General features: G+C 42.4%; 1 protein-coding gene across 6 annotated transcripts in view; it reads left to right on the forward strand.

Annotated features, from left to right (window-relative positions):
* SMOC1 (SPARC related modular calcium binding 1) overlaps positions 1-23418 on the forward strand; it is a 126277-nt gene that overhangs the window by 89224 nt on the left and 13635 nt on the right. For all 6 annotated transcript variants that reach the window (XR_006162996.1, XR_006162997.1, XM_033061749.2 and 3 more), the window contains exons 8-10: positions 12809-13001; positions 14032-14114; positions 16366-16471. Coding sequence is in view for 4 of the 6 variants with exons in the window: in XM_033061749.2 (XP_032917640.1) it covers positions 12809-13001; positions 14032-14114; positions 16366-16471 (382 nt within the window). In the remaining 2 variants the exon portion in view is untranslated. The remainder of the gene's footprint in view (positions 1-12808; positions 13002-14031; positions 14115-16365; positions 16472-23418) is intronic.

Consider the following 23418-nt stretch of genomic DNA (forward strand, 5'->3'; position numbering starts at 1 on the left):
CCAGCTTGGTGGTTAGAGCACTTGACTGAGAATCTATGTCTCCAGGCATTTTGCCAGTGAGTTTTTCTATGCTCAGTAAAACAGCACTGCTAGGAGGGATTGCTAGTGCTGTCAACCCAGCCCACCCTAAAGAATTAAATGGCACCCTTTTCTCAGTAGGGTGAGATGCAGGTTCAAACCTTCTCAGCCAGAGGCAGGAACCAAAATATGAACATCTGGACTATTGCACAGCAGGAAAGTTGTTTTTCTACACTTAAAAACTACATTTTCTGTCTGTCTGAATACTGAAGTTTGCATATTTTTCTTTTTGGGGCAAGTAAAAGGACTAGATCAACACAATATTATTGTAGCAAGATGACAAAAATATTTTTTGCTGCTTCTCTTTTTTCACAAACATGCACATCCACATGTGCATGCACATGGATACCTTATGCTAACTAAGACAGTTACCTAGCACTGCTCTCTGTAATGTGTCATTTTTAACACTGCCAGAGCAGGAGGTGACTCAGGTAGGGTTCTTGCAATGGCTGTTCTCTAATCAGCATGGCTGGCAACTCTCTTTTTCCTCACCCCCAACCTATTTCAGCCTGCAACAGTGCAAGTGATTATTTTTTCTTAAATTCTTAATCTAAGGAAGCATTTGATCATGTTTTCCAGTTCCAAGGAATTTAATGGCTGCTTGTTTAGAAGCACCCCTCTCAACTGAGGAATCCAGGAATTTTCCTCACTTCCAGGGTTGGGTTATCTCCAAATTCATTTGTGCTACTTAGTGATTTGATTTTAGTTAGCAAGAGTTTCCAGCCTGTATGCAGCTTACCGTGACAACCTTTAAGAAAACCACAGAATGATGTAATGAGCCCCTGCATGGAAAAATAAACAGCTCTGGAGAAACCAGCAGTAGCAGCCTCAAGTAAATATTCTTCAGGCACTGGGGTTTTGAAAATGACGTTACGTATTTGAAAGGAAGAATGAGTAATATATTAAGGTTAGCAGCTGAAGACAGGTTTGTGTGTGCTGTGCCTAGTTTAAGGAAAAAAAGAAAAATCTCATAGCTGTTTGTTTCAAAATCTTGCTTGGTGAATGGGGACCAATTCTATGTGACCTATTCTGTTCAGTTCTGGCACCCAGGCATCGTGCTGGCATCTCATGATGGCATTCCAGTGATAGAGCTTTCTCCTCTCAAGAGTTCTCAGTGGACAGAGTATAACTGAATGAACATTGAAAACAAGAATGGTGGTATTAACATTTCTTTTTCTTAATTGAGTCAACTTGAAGCCCAAACTTTAGGGCTTTTCAAAGAGGGAAACAACTTGAAAACTTCACACCTGTATATGTTCCCCCATCCACCTGAAAGGGAGTATCTTAATTCTTGGGTGCAGTTTGTCTCCAGAGATCTGCACAATGAAATGGGATGTGATTATATCAAGTGTTGTTACCAGGACCTGAGTTCTTTGTTTTGTCTGTGTTCCTTAAGCGGTCTTTTTTTCCCACTTGCAGGGAAAAAAAGGGTAAGACAACACCCATGGCACCCCCAAAAACATTCTCTCTAGTAGTCAGTTAGGAAGTTATGCCATTTTCCTGCATGCCTTTCTTCTTGATCGGGGTAGTAATTGCCCCAAGGGTTAATGTACTCATGGCTATGTTGCCTTATCCAGGAGGCTTTCTGCGATCACGTGCATTAAAAAGGAATCTGCTTGAGACCATATTGAGAATCAGTGTAGTTCTTCTTGATCAGGTGCGATGAACATATAATGAGACAGAGCTTGAGAAGGAAGCTCTTTTCAAGTTTTAGTGGGATACTCCAAAAGTAGCAAAGGTTAGAAAATAGTTTAATTCATTATTAGGACTTTCCTTTTCAGAAGTGAGGATAAACACAAAGAGCTTGAATGCCTGTGTTATTTTCCAGAGTGGGGAGACCTTGCACCTGTGTTGATTGTACAGTTATGTGGAGTTGGAGCAAATTTCTTCATTGGAAATGTGGAACACTGCAGAGAACAGGGACAGAGACAGTAGATTTAGATGAGGTTCTTGAAAAGCAAAACAACGTTATTAATGGGGGTAATTCCACACCTGTCTTTATCCTGTCTTTTCAGTCTTATTCCTTAGGTGTCTTGTCCTATTCTTGGTGCACAGCAATTTCCACCTTGTTACTTAAAGACATGAGACCATGGACTTCTACTGTTTTTTTCCTATTTTCTACTATTACTAAACTAGTTGTGTTAGTTTGAAACTGGCTATATCTCTCTCAATGCCAATTCTGTTAATGTTACTGTCCAAATGTCTAATACAGGATTATAGGCTCCTCCCCAAGGTCTGTGGCTGGTTAGTGTCAGGATACTGAGAAAAGGACATAGCTATCACTTTGTCAGGAAAGTAGGTTGGTTTTAAAGAGGCTGTAGTCAGAAAGAATTGTGCTTTAGGGACATTTGAATAAGATGTTATGATGGCATTTGAATTAGAAAATTTTGGTGCCTATGAATGACATTCTAATGCTGACTGCAGTCCTCCTTGGTAAACTTTTTTGTGCTTCTGTGTCCTCAGGGACTAGTTAAAGGCTTTTGAATTTCTCCCTAGCTGAAGAGGAAAAAAGTGTCATTGATGGTGTCAAGAACTAGAGTTCATAAGAGGTAACCAGTGTGTCAGAAAGCTTTTGTCTTTTCTACTGTCCTCTGTTAATGTATTCTCCTTGGTCTTCTTTTCCTGCATCTTTGAGCCTGTACCTCCCAACACAGTGCTCCTCTAACCTGTCAAAACTATTGGGCTGAAAGTCTGTGACTTTTGTCCCATCTGCCACAACTATTTATCATCAGTCCTTTGTATTACTCCTTCCAGCCCTTCTTTTTGTGGGGATCTGTTTTGGTTTTATTTTGAATTAATTTTAGTTTAGATTCTGGCTTGATATCAAGTAAAGCAATTTCAAGAGAAGCTCCTGTTGAGTATAAAATGAAAACTTACCAATTCCATTACATTTTCACAACAAATATATATGTTCTTATTTGCTTAGTTCCTGTTTCCTTGCAAGCCAAAATGTGATGTCTCTTCCTTACTTATTATCCCTCCCTTCCCTCTGGCTCCATCTGTGGTGCAGGCATGCTTTCCTGTCTTGGCTGCTGCTTGGGAGGCCTGTGTCTGTCCTTCCCTTCTGGAAGTTCTGAGAAGGATGATATGTGTGATGCCCAAGGGTGATTCTCCCACGGTCTCCGTGTGACAGGTGTGTGTGGTGAAGAAGGGAGTATGTAGGAGAGAGCAGAAGCAGGGGGAATGGAAGAATCTAGGACCCAGACCCTTCCCAGACAGCCAGCAAACAAAATCATAAATAACATGCCATTGGGGACCAGTTAATCTGCTCTATGAAAAGGTGCAAAGTATACAAGTGGGGAAAATAACATTGTATAATAATCGGCATGCAACCGTAGGTGTTAAACCATATGCAGCTAGGCAAATAAATGAAGCTCCCCCTGAGAGCTGTGCGATAAATCATTCCCAAAGAATTCAGTCACTCCCCCCTCCTTATCCCCCAAAGAAAGAAAACAAATTACTTTAGATGTGGAGTCATAACTACTACTCTGCAGCTGCCAGTTAAGGCAAGTGGACAAGGAGCAGTAGGAGAAGGGGCAAAGATATAAGAGGCTGGGGTAAAAGGGGAAATAGGAAACAACCCTGCATTTAAATCCACTGGGGATTTGGTGGGGAAGGGAAAGGAAATAAGCTGCAGTACCTGGACATACAGGGACAAACTGAAAGTGGTCAGTTTTGTAGAGTTTATTTTGCTTTTTAGCAGAAGCCAGTTCAGATTGAAGGGGCTGCATTGATTTGCTGAAATCATTCCTTAGCAGCAAAGTGCTCCTTGCTATTTGTAGTAGCAGCATTTGGCACAGGCTTGTTTGTGGATCTGCACTTCAGACATGCATTTGAATGTATGTTCATGCCTGCAGAAAGGCTGCACATCCTGACTCACCTTCCTGCCTCTCTTGAAATGTTCCTGTCAAATTCATCACATTTCTGAGGTACCACAATTAAGGAGCAGCTGTTTCAAGGTAACTGTCATTACTAGCTCCTAGATAGTCTCTGGAAAAGGCTTAGACCTAGGTAGGCTTCTCCTGAGACCAAAAGCCCTGGTGGGGCTTGCAAGTGATTTGCAAAGAGACAAGTGAAAGAAAAAAAGGGTTCAAAACACAGGTCATTGTATCCCTATGAGCATCTGCTGCCCACAGAGTTGTCCGAGAAGGCCATGAATATTGCCTGGTACAGCATAAGGCTGTAAAGGAGAAGAGCTGCATTCCAGAGCTTTGGAAAACCCTACCCCTCCATGGGGGTGTCTGTTGGACGTCCATCTCATGGCACTGACAAAGTGGGAGCAGTTTCTGTCCCGTGGCTCATGTCTGAATCCTGTGTTACCTCACTGACCGTCCAAAGCCCAGATATTCTACACAGAGACAGCTGACTCCATGTAAATATCCAAAAGTGAGTGCTAGCTTCCTGTCAGAGGCAATCCCCTCTGCCTCCTTGTAAAGTGCAAAATATTACAGGAAAAAGCTGATCTGTCACTATATGAAAAGGCTCATCACACAATAAACCTGTCTCTCTTGCCCTCGGTGCCTCACCACTAAAAGCATTAAATATAATGTTGCTGTAGCTAGGAAGAGCAGTCTGAACCACTTTTTATCTGTGGGTAACAGTTTTCAAAGACTTTGTTTGGTGTCCTATAACTGCAGAGTAACGATACTGTAAAAATTGTGTGCTTGTATATTCTAGCTAGAAGAGGTAGGCAAGTTCACCAATAATTGCTGTACTAGTTGTTACAAGGCCTATTAAAAACAGGTGTGGAAGTGAAAAAAATTCCCAATAATGCTAAGGCTCCAGTGGAAACACTTTTTTTTTTTTTTTTTAACAGAATTCCTTAGTATGGAAAAAGTGCAGTGAAAAAGGAGTATAGGGAAGATGAATGTGTTCAGAGACAGGTGGCTTATGTCAAAGCTAGGTATGCCATAAGCTCACAGTGCTTAGAAACTATGTGAAATGGAAAAGAGGCATTAGGGAAGAAAAAAAACAGACTGTGTAGCTTTGTCTCGAAATGACAAGGGCAGTGTCTAAGGTTGAAAGATTTTTCTGCTGCTGAGGAACCATCCTGACATCAAGAAGTGAAGAGGCTGCATCATGATGCCAGACTTTCTCTGCTCAGACTATGGAAGCTGTTGGCATTGTGAAGGTACTGCACAGGCACAGCTGTCAGAAAGGATATGGAGGCCAGTTGCATTAGAGGGGATCAGACCCCAAAATCTGGAAACTTAAACCAGAACAAATATCTTCAAGATTTTAGTCTGTGTTAGCAAAGAGGTTGCCTCAATCATTGAGGATGCACTGGAGCTTCTCAGCCTGAGTGAGGAGGGCAAAAAAGACCTGAAGGCATTCATGTGTTTTTTTTCTCCCTGTTTTTAACCAGGGTCATATCCAATTAATAGCAGCTCTGACACATGTAACCTGTTCCTAATGTGGGAACAGAGATCCCACTGCCTCTCCCAATTAGTGAACAGGTAATCACCAGGGCTTTTTTATATCAAACCTAAATCTGCTTTCTCCAAGTAAGCTGTCTGCTATGTGAACTACCCATGGGGAAAGAAAAAAAAGTATCTATGGCTATCTTTTTTTTTTTTTTTTTAAATAGAACAGCTTTTATGCCTCAGAAGATTGAATGTCATCCCTTAGACTAAACAAATTGAATTCTTTTAGCCTTTTCTCATAGATCAAGTTTTGTAGACCTTTGCCTGTTCCCTTGCTCTCTCATGTCCTCTTGCCAAACAGTTCTCCTGTCCCTCAAAGGGCAGTGCCCAGTGCTTGTACACAGGGCTGATCACTAGGACTTAGTGCTCATTCCTTATGTGAAACCCCTGTCATTACATCCACAGCTGGATTTACCTGTTTTGATTTTTTTGTTGTTGTTTGCAATGTCATGAAGTTGCAGGCTTTTTTGTGGTCTACCTAAGCTGCTGACCATTTTTTCCAAGTCTCACTGTCTCGCCAGTAATTTCCTCACCATGTGCTGGATTTCTCCTTGCTGGTTGTTATGGTAAGTTGTGATTACACTGATTTAAAACCATTTATCAATGTGAATTTGAATTCTTTCCTGAAGTTCACTCTGTAAATTGGATGCTCTGTTCCATTGGCCAGAGTGGTCTTTTAATTCGATACAAGTCTCATGGTAGCTTTCAAAATAGAGAACTTTTGAGACCTCTTGTCTTGGAGAGCATCTTTTTCTTAACCTGCTGTGTTAGGTAACTCTCTTGTAGTAATTGTATGTAGTTTGCATTTTCCTCATTTGATTACAAGAATGACTCAACTTATAAAATATGCTCTAGTGAACCAGAATTTATTCAGAGCTCTAATGCATTGTATCTGAACATGAAAATATTTGCAGGTTTTTTTCCCCACAGGATGACATATAACAGCCATAAAAAAAAGCATTGTTCTTTTTCTGCCATCGTTCAGCTAATCTGGCTATAGCTCTAGGAGGGCTAGGACTGTGTGACTGACTGCTTGTGAGATGGGATGGTATAAAGAGTCCAAGGCCTGCCTGAAAGGCAGTTCAGTTAGAGTTGCAAGGACAGGTAGTTTTCAACTGACAGGTTTCAAGATGTGCAGGTGTGGCTCTTTATTCCTGTGTAGGTTGGGGACCCTATGGAGCACACTCTCTTCTTAGCTGGGCAGAATGCAATGGCCACAGGTTTTGCAAAATGAGCACAAGTTGTGTGCTCAGAAAGTCTCTCACTCAGTTTGCTTTACTCTGTGGGATGGTGCTTCCTTCAGCCAGTCCTCCTTATTTCAAGCTAGAGGGTAGGTACTGAATAGGCTTCTCATAATTTAACACTGGTGGGAATGTAGTGCAGCCTTATCTCTTAGAGCAGAAGGAAAATGGCAGGGGAAGCATGTGTTCCTGGATAGCTGAAGTTTAATGAGCCACTTTGAATAATGCATTTTTGAAAATTTTAACCCACCTGTTAAACCTTTGCATTGTACTTGTTCAGCACTGGAACGTGTACTAACATCTGCTTCCTGTGTAGCTTATGCCTTGAGAAATGAAATTGAGTGAGTACCAAGGTAAAGCAAAGACTGCTCAACTGGTACAGTATGGGAACACCTGCAAGGTTTGTTTTTCTTTTTACCTCTGCATTAGCCAGAAGACTCTGGAGGGACCATGATCCCAGGCTGAACAGGGTGGAGTGGGTATCAGTACTGATGACTAACAGAGGTGTGGAGAGATTTATGCTATCCCCATGAGCCGTATTTGCTCAGCTGTTATTGTGCTCCCAGTAAACACAGAAGGGGTTGTTTCTCTCCCTCCACCCACAGCCCTGCTCAGGGGACAGGCAATAAGGGCCTATTTACTGCATTACTTTGCTAGTCCTGGCAGCACTTGTGCATGTGCATACTTAAGGCTTTTCAAATGCTCTTTCCCCTCCGAGGAGGAAAGGATGCAGATTTGGGCTGTTGAGGTAACCTGTGCTGAACTTGCTTTTGTAAGCTCTGTGCTGGGATGAGGTACGTGTTCTCCTGGAGTGGACCTGGGTCCTGTTCACATTAGAGCTTCTTTATACAGTGTCAAAGCAGCTTTAAGCTGATGTACACGCTATGGTAAAATAACCAGTTCAAAGCTCTTGTTCTCTCCCACAGCAGTGTAAAGACACATGAGAAATTGACTCTCTCTGAATCAAGCTCCCTTGAGAGACAGGCAAACACTTTTCCTCACTGAAAGGAAAACTGAGGCACAAAGACACTTAGTCCTCATGTTTGAGTTGGCACAGGAGGTCAGTAGGAACTTGGCATTAGATATCCATGCTGCTCCCTTTTGTTCTGTGCTGCACTAATGCCTCACTGAGAGGGAAGTTGAGAGTTGAACAAAGAAAATTTGGGGGAGATGTGTTTGGGGGGTTTTATAAATGTTTTTTTGAAATGAGGTCTCTGTTGCAACACTAACAATGGGGATTGGTCAAGAATTCTTCAGTAAAAAGACCTTTTCCTCCCCTTGTGATGAATGCTTGTTCATTAAAACTGAAGCTTTTTGTGGGAATTCCATGGGAAAAGTTTTGCTGGTCCAGACAGAATTTCTGGTCAAAGGAAATGAGGGGAGAGAAAGAGTAGGAAATCGGCCCTGCCTGGTACAGCCTGTAGCTCTGGGGTTAGGCTGTTCACATGGGTTCATTGGAACTGGGCAGCAGCATAGAGGGAGGTTGGACCCTCTCTTTTGCCTGATTTGTAAGAAAGAATCCTGTCTCTTAAGCGTGTAGGAATCTCTCCAAGGTGGTTGGTTTTGGTGCCACAGCCTCCCTCTTCTTTTAATAAGAAAATACTTGGGTGCAGAAGAGCAAGGCTCAAAAAATAATCTGCTGTGGCTGAATGGCAGATGTTTGCTATGTGCCACCACAATCATCCACAGCATCTTTACAGCCATGGTGAACGATGCTTGGTGCTTCGGCTCTGGTGGCAGTGAGAGTTGTCCCGTGTCAGGAGAGCAGCTGGGGGAGGCTCATCCCCAGTGGCTGCACATAGCCCTGCAAGATGAGCATGAGAACTGTTAAACACAAACCTTTGGCTGGATACTACTAGACATCCTCTCTTCTCAGCTTTCTGGGGTAAACACAAACCCCATCTCTTTAATAACCATATAGTTCATTAGATAGTCAGACAAGTCCCTTACTTCATCCATCATTTTTATTTTTATTGTGCAGGCACTAAATGTATGTTTGAATGTATATACTTAAGGGACCAGGAAAGAGAGAACTTTTTATGAATCTGACCATGCTTTCCTCAGAAGGCCATTACTAGGGGAAAATTGTTGCATAAATAATGTGCAACTGCAGATGTCCAAGCCCTGTTTTCCTGTCATAGCTCATGGTTTCAGAGACACTACTTTAAAAATATGTTTTAACGAGTGGTAGAAGCAGTCAAGAGTAAGAAGGAACAAACAGAGTTTTAGAGCTGAGCAGTTGAGGTAATGTGGGTATTTCTACCAATGACTCTTTCCTTTGTGTGTGTATACATTCCCTATTGTTTTTTCGTGTAATTTGGTTTTTTGTAATCTAGATTTGCTGTCTCATGAAGGTTTCACTCCCCAGCAGCAGAAAGCTGACAAAAGTTACTTGGTTTCTTTGCTGCTGGTCAAGTCAAAGCAGAGATGGCAGAAAACAGTAGAATGTGACAGTGCCTTTAAAATAAATAAATAAATGAATATAATATTATTATTTGTTCTAGGAAGACTGCGTCCCACTGACACGCTGTCTTAAATGTTCTTTCTCTAAGAAAAGTTTAGTTTAGGGGAAGAAGGAAAACCATTCTTTCTGTGCCTGCAACTCCCATTAACAGGGAATAGGCTTTTAAGTACCCTGCATGTATAATAAATATACGCTGGTTTCTAAGATGACAGTTTAATTTCATACCTGGCATTAAACTTTCTAGCTTTGCCATAGGCTTTCACTATTCTCCATTAACCTGGGCTTGGCAACAACAGAAAAGTTTCCAGTAAGCAGTTTGACTGGAACAGGAGGACTTCAGTGTCCTGGAGCTGGGATAGCGTTTGATGGTCCCTTTGTTACCCATGGGACAATCTTTCAGGGTGACACTGCATGCAGTTCATGCCAAGTCCCAGACTAGGGAAGCTGATGGTATGGATTTCCCAGCTGATTTTTCTGACTTTTGAATACCCAACTGTTAATATTAATGTTTATTTTTAAAGGGAATTAAGTGCTGTTAGAGTGGTAGCCTGGAGGAAAGAGTCTCTTTGGGGACTAGTGCTAGTTAATACATTCTGCTTAGTAGACAGATGTCACTGAAGGAAATTTCCACAAGGCTGTTGTCAGAGTCAATGTGTTTGCTATTCTGATCTCCTCCAGCCAAGGGAAGGCGTGGTGGATCTGGAAAGGGTTCAGAGAAGAACTGTGCCATGTGGGACTGTTGAGCATGTAAATGAGATGAAGTAGGAGGAATCTGTAAAGCAGGGAGGAACTTCCATAGCAGCTACTTCTAGATGTACATTAGAAGTGAGTAAAGTATTATCTCCCTGATGTTTCAGCTGTACCACTGCCATTGCCAATGGTGGGCTACTGAATCCTGGTGACAAAGGCAGAGTTTGCTTCGTTACATCCATCTGATATCAACTGCACAAAGCCTGTTAAGATTTGTGTCACTCAGCCTTTAAACAGCCTTCAAACAGAAACATCTACCAGTTAGTTATGCATTCTGGTAGTAAATGTGACTACTCAATTCACACAAATTTCTGTTAATATGTGCAGAGAATTTTTTCCATTTTTTTATGGCACAGCACACATTTGTAAATATGTAGATTTATTCTGTGTAATTTGCATACCTAACTGCAAATGTATGCAAAATAAGGTACTGATTCATTAAATAAATTTATTATTTTTTCTCTTGATTTCGATAAATGTGGCATATTTCTTTGTTCCAACACACAAAGAAAACTCACTTTATTTTTTTCAGAGTAATTTTACTGAGAGTTTTGCAAGACTCAAAGGACTTGAGAAATCTTGGTTTGACTTTGTGCACTCAGAAGCTTTTGGGATTTAGATAGAAAAATTCCTGGAATGTAGTTCTCTTTAGCAGAAGTTTTTCTTCCTTTTGCTTATAATATAATGATCATAGAGAATTTTGCCCCTGCTTTTTTGCTTCCCCCAAGCTGCCTGAGTGATTTGCCTCACCTGATGGCCAAGAGGTGAATTGCTGTCAGCAGACTGTGGGTAAGTGGGGCCCTTGGTATAAGTGGTTTGTTAGGGAGCCAGCAGGCCTCTGCTTCAATGACTTCTCTGTCCCTGTACTTCTTGGGAACAGTCTTTTTTTTTCCCTTCTCCCCTTTTCAGATGTGAAATCTGTCAGCAAAGTGAAGTCATCTTAAATATCAGCTGAGGCTTGAGTTCCCTTTCAATTTGTGTTGACTTTATCCCCTCCTGCTCCTTCCCGGTCAAGTTTCTCTCTGCTTGAGTCAGACTTACCAACACTTAGAAGTTTTTATTCTGTGTTTCTATTGTATGGGGTTGTATGGGGCAAAGTTCAGGTGCCCTTCATATTGCCAGCCTTGACAGTGATCTGAAATGCTGAGGAGAGTGAGAGTTTTTGGGGTGTCTGAGACTCTTTCAGCTGCTACAGTTGAATTAGAAACCAGTAAAAATGCTTCTGGTACCCAGGCATGCTGTTCTCAGGTGATGCTGTGCAGACCTGCTGGAGTTTCTTCTTGTATCTGCTGTTACCAAGCTGTGAATCAGCACCCCTTCTGTTCCCCAAATATAGAACAAAACTTACTCTCTACAGCATAATTTATCACCAAAATACAAGATATAACTAATGGTGTACCCACAGGCAGGCAAAATACAAGGAACCTGAGCACATGAATCTGAGCTCAGCACATGCTGTGTGCTGAGCCAGTCCTGGGAGCAGGACACGGAGGTTATGCAGTGTCTGCTGGCTGATGATGCAAACATCTACAAATTTGGGGTGAACCCAATGATGTCATTGCTGGTCAGTGGAAGCATTTTGTGTATTGAAGGCTTGGCGAGGAATTACAGGTCTTGTGGCCTATTTATGAAAATATCATTAAAAGCACAATAAACTGCAAGGGAGAAGAAGGCTAGGGAAGAAGAGGACAGCTGTTTTTCCTCCTGTTTTTCATCACTCTCCTAGGGATTAAAGTTAGGAGTTAGACTGTTGTCTTTTGTTACCTTAGACTTAGATGTGTTTTCAGCTGTCCTGACTGGTTTTTTTTATTTCGTTCTGATACTTTCAGTAGTTTACAAAGTTGAAATAATTTTTCTACTTGTCAAAGTACCAGAATACTTGAAGAGTTATAATTGAGAATTTCCTGCTGTTGAGCCAAGTAAGCTTTATCATCTTGCAGGTACTCTGCGCTTCCCTTCCCACTTTGGATGGCTGATCCATGTGAGAGGCAGCGGTCTGGCACTGTCCATGCATTCAATACTCCTCTGCGGGCAGTGCTAGGGCTCTGTGTGCCAGGCTGGCTGCAGAAGCCACCTCTTGGCTTCTTCCTGTTCTTTAGTGCATGCCACTGCTGTTCTCTTTGGCAATATCTTTAGAACTAGCCTTTCCTGTGTAATAGGTTGTTAAGGGACAGAGCCTTACCTGCTGCTCAGTAGAAAGCAGTGCTGGGTGCCCTTTGTTTTCCAGGTGAGAACAACAGTGGAGAGTGCTGGAGAGGTGATGGCAGTGGGGGTCCAATGGGATATCCTTTTCTGTTCCCTGCTGAGGTGTGTGCAGATGCTGTCTGCACTGGATAAGGCTGTGTTAAAACATTACCTGCTCCTCTTGGGATCATGGTGAAGTGCTATTGAGAGGGAGGAGTGTTTTGCAGTCTGGAGAAAGAGACAGAGGGGCAGGGCAGGGTGTTTGCCTCCTTTGTTTAACTGGAAAATACAGGTCACAGTTTAGGATCTCTCAGCTTGCAAAAACATAATCTGGGAAATGCTTACCTCATGGCTGCATTAATAGTGAATTATTTTTACCTAATAGTTCATTTCTAAAACCCAAGTGATCAAGAAGAGTTTTTCCTGCTGTTTCTGGCATCCCGAGCAGACAATGTCTGTAGACCATAATCTTGTATCACAGCTAAATGTAGGAGAAAGCTCTCATCCCAGTATTCCCTCAGTCCCTGAGGATGTAGACATACTGATGTTTGATGAGAAGGAAACAGACACAAAGGGCTCCTGATGTGGAGGATACCCACATCCCGCTGACCTGAGGAAAATGATCTTGATTTGATTATTTTTCCTCCAACCTCCCTTCTGTCTTCCAGAAAAAGTTCACTCCTGTGACCAGGAGAGGCAGAGCGCCTTGGAGGAGGCCAGGCAGAACCCCCGGGAGGGAATCGTCATCCCTGAGTGTGCTCCTGGAGGACTCTACAAACCAGTGCAATGCCACCAGTCAACCGGGTACTGCTGGTGTGTCCTGGTGGACACAGGACGTCCCCTGCCTGGTACTTCCACTCGGTGAGAGCTATAGGCAGGATTGGGAAAGATGAGACACAAAAAATACTACTGCAGTATGAAATCAGTTTCTCACTCCAGAGCAGTCAGCTCTACACTGCTTTCCCTAGAGCAAGCAATGCTGTATGTGATGTTCCCTGTTGAATGTTACTATGCAGGTCCCTCTCTATAGGAGTTGGTGGACATTAACTACTGTCCATACTTTTCTCTGTGTTAAGTATTCATGCGAAGCAGCCTTTTTTTTCTTCTGGCTTGCTTTTGTGAGGTAGGGGGAATGGGGGCTTTGCTAAAAAATATAGATCATGGGCATGAACAGTGAAAAGATAAGTGTCTGTTGCATTATCATCTGCTTCATAATTCCATGTTGCAGCCTCTTGAATCCTGACTGGTAGGGAATTAGAAGACTGCTTGTTTTGCATGGGTAGATTTTAAACCAGAGGTAATATTTTTTTTCAGTTACTCTCTATCTTGAAACTACCTGAGGAATCTTTACTCACTTGGAGTCTGGAAACAAATTATGGGTCTAGCAAGTTGCAAAAACAGGCCTGTAAGAGCTGGGATGTAAACTCAGCTACGTATAGTTTCTGCAAAGCATGGACAGCTTTAAAAAAAAAACAGCCTATGCCCACAAGAATTGGAAGAGGGCCCTGTGCTGTTTGTGGGTTTCAGTTGATAGCTGGTGCTGGACTTCAGTGTTCCTCTTTCCACTTTTGCTGCTGTTGCTGACTGTCTATAAACAGTCAGATGCTTGAGAGTGGTATTTCTTGGGGAGGTTTATTGGTTTCCCCTGCAGTAAGCAGACAAGGCACAACCCATTAACCCTGAGATTAGCTCAGATGGTCAAGGCATAGTGCTAATAATAGCCTGGTTGTGGATTTGATCCCTATATGGGCCACTCTTAAACTTAAGAGTAGGGCTTGATGATCCTTGCTAGTCCCTTCCAAATCAGAATAACCAAATCAGTGGTTAGTGGCCATGTGGTGATACTGAGCCTATGTTACATAGTTTAGCTTCTGCTGTTCTCGTTTTTCAGGTATGAGACCCCAGTGTGTGAAAGCGATGCCAGATCGAAGAGCACAGAGATTGAGGATCCCTTCAAGGACAGAGAACTTCCAGGTTCGAAGATCCTGTCTCTGCCTTCTTATCTTGTCTCACCTTGGGACTCTTAATAGGCCAAGAATATTGTTGAGGAGATAGGGGATTTTCCTCACAGTGCATGCTTTACCACGGGGTTTAATCTGTGTTTGTTTTTTTTTTAAGATCGCCTCCAGTTTCAGCAGTGAACTGGAAAAGGCTGGGTGTGTCCTGATTTGTTTATTTCCTGTCTGCCCTTTGAAAACATTTTTGGGATTAGAATTTTCAGGAGAGAAACCAGGATGCCTGGAGATACCCTGGGGAAAGAATGGGCTCAACACTGAATATTTCTTGAAGCCTGACCAATACAAGATCCTTTCTGTTTAGCGAGACTTTTCAGCAGCTTGAGACTCCCTGAGTCACAGAAGAGGACACAACTGCCAATTGTCAGTGGACTGATTTGCTCCCTTACACTGGCTGCATGGACCAGGCAGGACAGCACTCACAGTGTACTAAGGTCCCTTACCTAATGGTGGCTCCTCTCTTAGCTGGACTTTATTCCTCATTTTCTGCCTGGGGTACCTTTTATTTCCCACTGCTCCTTGTTTTATATTCTGCCGTCCAACCTAGCCTTGAGCACTTCCAGGCTCTGCAGGCAGCACGCTTCTTGGCCTGTGTGAGGAGACCCTGCAGAGGCCCAGGTGGGAAAGACATAAGTTCAGATCCTTGCACACCTACACATACTCTCTTCACAACCTGTCATGACTGTGGCCAAAAGTAAAAAAGAAAGAAGGAAGGAAAATGCTGCTTGTACATAGCAAATGGCAAACTGCTAATTCCTGCAGATGGTGAGATGCTGAGAGCCCAGGGAGATGACTTTTAGCAAATAGTTTTCCAGCCTTTTCATTACCTCAACAAAAAACTCCTTTAAGTGAGTGGTCTCCTCTGGCTGCAGTAGCAGCTTACCCATTACAATGATGACATTTTCTGGACCATATGCCAAATGAGTGCTGAGGGGTGTGCATGTGTGCAGTGTACATAATACAGAGACAGGCTAAGGACTGTTGGTTAGCTATTGCAGAGGACAGAGACTGTAATACTGCAAAGGAGGGACTTTTGTCAGATCCATTTGCAAGGTGCTTTCAGCTGTCAGGGCTGTACAGTAAATTTCTGGTGCTCTGTTTGTGGGACATGTTCTTTGCTTGTTCAAGAAAAGCAGAAAGTGTTGTCATTGCTCTGTGTTGCTGTGGGAGGCTGTTTGCTGGTATCTGCTGCCCTAATCAGCTGAATAATTGGTAGTGCATGGTGGTTTGGGGAAAGAGGTGAGAGATGGGGTGGTGGCTTCTCTGTCACATCAAGAGAAGACAATTGGAATGGGAGATGATGGGTTTTGGACAACAGAAGTAGTGTGTTGAAGTTAAGCATGCCTGTTCTTGGTTCCTTGTTCCTTAGCATGTTTCAGCCTAGAACAGTTGTCACAGTGTAGTAAATGGGGTAGTAAATGAAGTTTACTTTAAGCAACAACGAAACAGCATAGATTGCCTTTTAAAGGTGAGGAGATCGAGAGTTTCATTTTAACAGGCTGGCACTGTTAAGGATAGACTCTGTCAGTCTGTGGTTATGATGGTGTAAAACTAGGCAATCTCAGCACTAAGTAATGGAAATGGTTACCAAGCTCATCTTCAACCCACTTTGTCCTGCTTAAGCCAGCAGTGTCTGGGGGTGACTTTCACATACCAACTCAGTCTGATGTATTTCCTATGTAGAGCAATCGTGCAAAGAATGAATTACTGTGGTAGGCACTGGCAGGCAATGCTTTCTGTGCCTGAAGAGGAGAGTGCAAGCAGCAGACCTTGCCTTGTGCTCTGGGATACTTTAATCTGTCAATTAGGGCCTCAGAACAGCCACATTTGCCTCAGAAGATGATCCAGGAGGTAATGAATTGTTTTGTAAACTTCTCTGCAAGTGTCACCATGGGAACTCCTGTCTGCCAGGCACTTCCAGCGCATCCCTGCGGTTTTGCTGGTAGAGAACTGGGTGAGACCATAAAGCTAACCACATAGTCTTCCTGCCAGATATTGTTGATGACCCTGCATGTGCCTGGACAAAAGCTGCAGGACAAATTGCCACGCAGAGAAACCCACTGAGGGATTCTTCTGCCTTTCCTTAGGGACTGTGTTGATGGTTGTTGCTGTCTTAAAAACAAAGGAGGTTCTGACTGATCCTTGCTGAATTGGGGTAGGAAACTAAGTCTGTGTGTTCTTTCATTAAAACTCCTCTTTTCTTTCTGCAGGCTGCCCAGAAGGGAAGAAAGTTGAATTTATTACCAGCTTACTTGATGCTCTGACTACGGACATGGTACAGGCTATTAACTCAGCAGCACCTACTGGGGGTGGGAGGTGAGTCCAGAAAGCAGGGCTGAATGCCACCCAGGTGGCTGCAGAGCTCTGGGTGCCCCTGAAGTGGGGGCAGGCGGGAAGGGTGTTGCTCTGACTGAGTTGGGTTCCTCTGGGTTTCTGGGAGAGGATCTGAGGCTGCTTTGTCCTGTCATCCTAGCTCTGCTTGCCTCCCACCCCTCCTCCCTGGCAGCTGCTCCACCATAAAGGTTAGTATAGCCCATTTGAAGTGTGAAATGAGAGCTCAGTGGGAGGAAGTGGCTTGTTCTTTTGTCCCTTGGTGCATGAAAAGACCTAATAAAATGCAAATGGATTGAAGGAGACCGTGTGGCCTAGTGGCTACCACAGGGAGTGAAGAATGTGAACCAAATTCTTGGCAGGACCAGCGCTGTGGCTTTGCTGCGAGGCTGCAGCCAGACTGCTATGAGGAGAGGAGCTGTTTTTCATGGCCCTCCCCTCTGACCAGCTGCGTGTCCACCCCTTTTGGAAGGAGCAACAGGTCAAGCCTGTTGCAAGAGGTGGGCAGAAGTCTGTGTTCCTGGGGAACTAGAGGAAAGCTGAGGCTGTGTCTCCCCCTCCTGCTTGATAACAGCAGATCCCTGCAGCGCTGCCTCGGGACAGGCCATTGTGAACAAACCGTGCTGGATTTAAAAAGTGCTACACTGCCTCAGCTAGGCAAGGCTTCTGTGGTTCTGGATTTGCCTGACTATAAAAGGAATCAGTGCTGGGGCAGCTTGCAGGGATGGCACAATGACTGATGTGCTCATGCTCCTGGGGGTCTGGAGATGGAAGTGCCTCTGCACATATGTTACTTCTATGGGTATTCCTCCAATGTGTTGACAGTAATGTTGATCCCCTGCTTTCCTCTTTCATAATGGAGAAGGAATCCATGCCGTCTTTTAACTATTCAAGACTATTCAAGGTCCTGGGTGGCATGACTGTGTCCCTTGGCTTCAGTATGGACTACTTATGAATTCATATAGTTTTAACTTCACATTTAGACCTTACAAATCAGGCCAGTGACTTGTATGTGTGCCTGCATGTTGAATATTCTGTAACCCACTGAATTAGTTCTGTAAGCCTAGCATGTCTGTATTCATATAAACAGGGTGAAAAATGCCCCAAGGATGGGAAATACATCGTTCTCTCCCAGGCTTAAGCATTCCAATGTCAATTCTGTCTAATTTGCATGGTTCAAATGCAGTGGGTAGGGGTGGTGGGAAGCCCTGGAGAGTATTTGATATTTATTTGGCATCTTTGGCACTGGGACTGAAACACAGCCAATGTAATCATCACTCTTAAAATAAAGCTTAATATAAACCAATGTTGTAGAGACCAGAGATGTATGCCCCCACTGCACTTCTATAAACCATCAGGCTTGCTTCCTAATGTTCCCCAAACTTTGTGTATTTCTCAGCTTTCAATAGAGCCCTTTCTGGTGGAATTTTTCACTGCCCAGCTCTTCACACAGTCGTCACATTGATTTATTTTCCACTCCAATGTCAGCAGCCCAGTTGCGAGGGGAAAATTAAATCTTTTAACAGGCTGTCCTTGGTAAGGCAAAAGACTGCTACCACCCAGATACTCTGCCTGCCCACAGCCATGATTAAATTCAGATAGCTGCTCTGGTTTAATTTTCCATGTGCCTCAGCTAGACTAATTGTGTACCCCAAAGAATATGTGTCAAGGTTTTCCAACCCAACAGGCCATGATGGGACCATTTTTTTTAAAAGTAGTTTCAGGGAATTTTTGCCATTTATATAAAAATTTTATCAGTGTCTTTTTCATATGGATTTGTGGAGTTGGGAAACTGTCTCTGTGCAGTGAGTCTTTCCAAGAGTCTTAAGGTGAGAAATATCCTGAGTTCTCTCTTCAGGAATTCTGAGGTGTGAACAGGTATATTCTTTGCTGGGTAAAAAAAAGCTGGACACAGAGAGTGGCTGGTAGCTAGTCACAAATGGTGTTCCCCAGGGCTCAGTATTGGAGCCAGCCCTGTTTAATATCATTAACAACCTGAACAAGGAGATTAGGTGCCCCCTTATCAAGTGTATATCTGAAATTGCCTAGGTGACCTACCATTGACTTTGACTGTCAATGAAACCTCTTTTCCAAGACGCAGGAATATTTTACCTGTACGGTTAGTTATATGTTTAATTAATTTAATTTATTTTCAGCCTTAGCAACTAACAAAATAACTGTATTTATGACAGTGCTTATCCTGTATTACCCTAGATTTACTGAGAAGTTCTTGTTGTAAAGAAAAGCTAGAGATCTGGCTACTGATACTTCTTAATATCAGTCATGTCAATCTTAATGTCAGTTTTCTTATTTGTGCAACAAGTGTCACTTTTGTGGGCTCTTCTTCATCTTGATGCCATCATGATGGAAGAATAGGTTCTGTATTCAAACACACACTGTAGCCTTCCTCTTTTTGCTCCTTTCAGTATTCAGCATTTCATGCTCCTGGACCTTTTTTAGATTTTGAGCAAAAGCATCCCATTATCCAAGCTAAATTTTTAACATATCCCCAGCAAAGCTTATTCCTGATGCAGGAGGCAGGCCAGGCAAATAGCCAGGTGTACCCCCATGTCAACTGTATATTGTCCTGTATATTTTAACCGAACTTATGAAGTATTCCCATTTCTCTGTGACAGCAGAGAGATCATACAGGCCTACATTATGCAGCTTTAGTATCAATATTAAAATAAAGGACCAAAGGCAGAGAAGAGTGTTTCCAAAGTGTCAAGAACTAAAAAAACTTAACAGTGAGAGTCTTAAGGAGCTCGGGGTATTGAAAGGGAAAAAAAAGGTTGGAAGTTGGTTTTGTAAAATCTGAGTATCTCTATAGGGACAAAGGATCTGCAGAGTCTTAAATCTAGCAGGGAAGAACATGATTAACTGAATATAAACAAAATTTGATCAAAAAATGATCAAAATTTCTTTAAAGCAAGGGCAGTTCTAAGCCAGAGTGAAGCCATGAGGGACATGACTGATTCTCTTTCTCTAAGGCTTTCATCTTAGGCCTGATGTATTTCAGAAAGACTTTCTTTAGTCAAACCTGAGTTATGGTCCCAAGAATAATTTGATTCACATTCTGTGGGTATGATATACAGGAAATTAGATTACATTACCCTGCTGCCTTCAGTCTGAATCTGGATATGTGAGTGAAAACTTCTGTGTTTGCTGAGTGTCTTTCCAATTAATATCCATGTTAGTTTGTTTGGGGGTTTTTTTTGTGGGGGGAGGGAAGGAGGGAGTGGGATGATGAGGGAGAAGCAGGGGAGAAATCAGAGATTGGCATTTGAAATATTACATAGAGCTGTACTAAGTTGCCCCCAAAAACAATCTAGTAGCAGCAAAGCGAGGCAGTAGCTTGGATTTTTGCAGGTCATGTAAGCAAAACCTGATAAGACGACTTTTTTTTTTTTTTTTTTTTTTAACTGGGCAACCTTGAAACAATCTTGTAATCCTTTATAGGTCTTGTCTTGTTTAAGGAAGTTCAAAGCTATGGGCTTTAATTGAGTTACTCTTGCTTTACAATAATGTAAATGAGATGAGAACTTCTCTTCCTCATGGCCCTGGTTTACATTACAGCATATTAGCCAAATAGTCTTCATTTAGAGTTTTGAAGCAGAAAATCTCTGGTAAAATTCATTCTTAATTTTAAGTTTATATAATAACTCCAAGGCACATCTTGTTACTGTATGTTTTCAAAGTAATTAAGGGAGCACTTGTAGGGAATTGGTTTGTTAGCCAGTACTTGGTATCCTTACTGAAAAAAAATAAATGTTGAAATTGTTCACAAGTGAGTACTATATAGTAGGAACAGCACTTAAAAATTTAGATTTAGCTTCAGTACATTTTAGTCTCTTTTCTAATTCTGATATAGTCATATTACACAGGGCCTGAACTAAACTAGATCAAAGGGAATCCCAGCCTAGGCTTCTCTTATCTGAGAAATTCTCTTTGGTCCCTGCCAATTCAGAAATGAGTTTTAGTTGCCAAAATGAGTGCATTATGGCTTGCTACATTAACAGCAAAAATATTAATGCCCTGTGGAATTCAAGGTAAATAGGCAGTTTACAACAGCCTCCCTTAGCATGTAACACAGCAGCTATCAGTCCCTTAATTTAAAGTCGCCAATTATTCCCCGTGTAATAGCCCCAAAAAGTACTCCAGAAAATAGAAACCCTGAGGTTTCTATTCATGCTCTAGTTGAGCAGTTTGAAGCAGGCAAGCACAGCTCAACACATCTCCAAGGTGTTCTGAAGCCTATCCACATTTTAATAAAGATTGACACTTTTAAACAGTGCAGGGAAGTTGATGCTCAAGTCCTATTGCATTTCAATTGAAGTTGGATACCAACTTCTCTTTGTCATCTTATGGAATTCTAGCCTAATTAAAGATACAGGAGAGTTCATGTAAAAGGAGGGTCTTTGAACAGTCTATGAGGAGTGAAGGGAGGTGAATTTTAACCTTCTAAATTATTTATCCTACAATCTTTAGAAAAATTATGTTCAGAATAGTGTTTCATATGCAACTTAACCTGAAGAGAGAAAGAAACTGGCCTGTAATAGGGGAGGTAAGTTTTAACTGCAGAGGAATTATGCATTTCCCATAATTAATTTGGACTGTGTAGTACCCTTTTGTTTAGTCTGAACACAGCTTAGTTTTTTGTTGGCTTCTTAATTCCTTGGCTACAGGAAAAGAGAAATAATAAAACAAACATAGGATCCTTTTGCAATTCCATTATAATAATTCTCTCTGATTCAAACCATGTTCCACTGTTACAGACTTTAACTTTAGGCAACTGCAAAGAACAACAAAATCGGAGTAAAACATGGAAGCAGAGCAAGAACAATTTTGAATTTTGCCTCAGTTTGTTAAACTCATTGCTTTCCATTGTTTAGTGCTGGCACTTGGTGGACATCATCAATGCTGTCACAGGCATTGACTGGAGGTGTCAGTCACTCTCCATCTGTTCTTCCTTCAGCAACAACATCAAGTAAGGTGTGTATATAAATCCTTGCAAAATATTTACAAGTCATAGAAACTTATAGCTTTAACTCCTTTAGACATCCTGACCACAAACACACCTTGTGTGTGTGTGTGTGTGTGTGTGTGTTGGGAATGAAAGCTGGACTCATTTATTTTTTTACTGTGTAGTATTTGCTACTAGCTTCTTGTCCATCAGGGTGCTTTCATTCTGGAACAGGCCCCTCTGGTTTATAGACTCTGCAGTCCAGCTAGATGATGGGCTGATCTTCCTGTCCTTCTGCCTCAGCTGCTAATGTTGCTGCATAAGGTTTGTAGTACAAAAGAATAGATTGTCTAAATCTTCAAACAGGAAGCTCATGGATACTTCAGAGATTGCAGCCTTGCTTTCTGTCCAAGCAGCAGTTTGTATTAGGATTTCTTGACACTGCAACAGTGTTGTGGATCCATGCAGTCTGTGCAATGAGGCTGAAAGTGTTCAGGGAGCAAAGGACCAGCTTTGGTAGGAATGGACTTAGATTTATTTAGTAAAATTTATTGGCACATACTGCACTTTGCACAGTTCTATGGACTGCAGTGTGATTGCACACTGTACATGGCTCTGTAGGGGAGTCATGCCCCACATTTGTTGCTCTTGTATACTTTTGCCTATATTCCTCCCCTTCTTCCCTCTCCTTCACACTGAGCTAACTGCTCCTTTCTCACAAGGGACCTTGAGGGCTGAAAAGCATTACAGATTGCATGCACAGTGCATATTCAAGCTGCATATTTGATATTTTGGCAGTCATTCTCTAATCCAGCATTCAGTGCAGCTTGCAAAAGTGTATGTCCATGGTTTTGCACAGCCTTTTTGTGTTCTTCAGTGACACCAGATGATCTGAAAGTATTCTGTGGAAATGTGCCTCATCTGTTCTGCTATGAGGGAGCTCTTAGAATATTATACAGAAGGAGGAGCAAGAGCCTACTTGGAGAAGCTATACTTGATGGAAACAAACTTTTAAGAAAGCTGAGAACTGGTTTGCTGTCTTAGGCTGTTAATGACAGACCATGCTTTTCTTCATTGTTGGAATATTGGGGGCTTATGCTGCATAATTGAGCTAAACTTGCTGGGTTGTGTACAAAAGCAGTCCAGCAACAGCAGGTTACATTTGGAGAATCAGCTTACACAGACCTCCTTTCTTCCCTAGTGCTCATTCTTTAGGACTGACTATTTTGCCACGAAGTGCTAAAGAGGAGCAATTAGGCAAAAAAAAATAAGTACAGCTGTAATGCAGTCAACATGAGAAGGCTGAGAAGGCTGTCTTCATTTTGGTAGTGTGTGTTCTTACTGTGTCTTACAAAGCTGCTACAGCACTGAAGTGAGGTATTGGAATTCAGCATGTTTTAGTGTGATTGGTGTTAGAGCAAGAGGTGTTGGAAATTGAGAATGTACAGGACAGCTTTGTTCTTTCTTGGTTTCTTGGTTTTTCTGATTCCTTTATGGTCTGAATGAGAGGTGGCCCAATAAATGAAGTTTGTGTCTGAGGGCTGATTTACTTCTCTTTAAATAGTATGGGGAAGAAACGAAGGGACAATCCCCTGGAATGGAATACTGCCAAGTCTGTGCTCTAACAGCAGTTAGAGACTAGTCTGAGCTGACCCGGCAGGCATGGCTGGTGTCATGGCACATGAGCAAAGCTAGGTGGCCTAGCAGTGCTGTGTAGTTGCAGTAATTCATGTTTTATGGGTGGTGCCTGAGTGCCTTGCAGTGGTCAAAGTCAAAGTAATTATATATGGTATTGTAAATTCATCCTTCTGTAGTGTATCATGGAATTTCATGAGCCAGGGAGATATGGCCACCCTGAGATGATGGGGATGCTTCCTGTGCTGGGATTCTGGATGATAACCAGAGATGGCAGGCAACCAACCATCTCAGGAACTGCAGTCCTGCTAAGCCAGCCAACAGACAGTGATAA

The sequence above is a fragment of the Catharus ustulatus genome, chromosome 6 (genome assembly GCF_009819885.2).
Source record: "Catharus ustulatus isolate bCatUst1 chromosome 6, bCatUst1.pri.v2, whole genome shotgun sequence".
NCBI classification, from domain to species: Eukaryota; Metazoa; Chordata; class Aves; order Passeriformes; family Turdidae; genus Catharus; species Catharus ustulatus.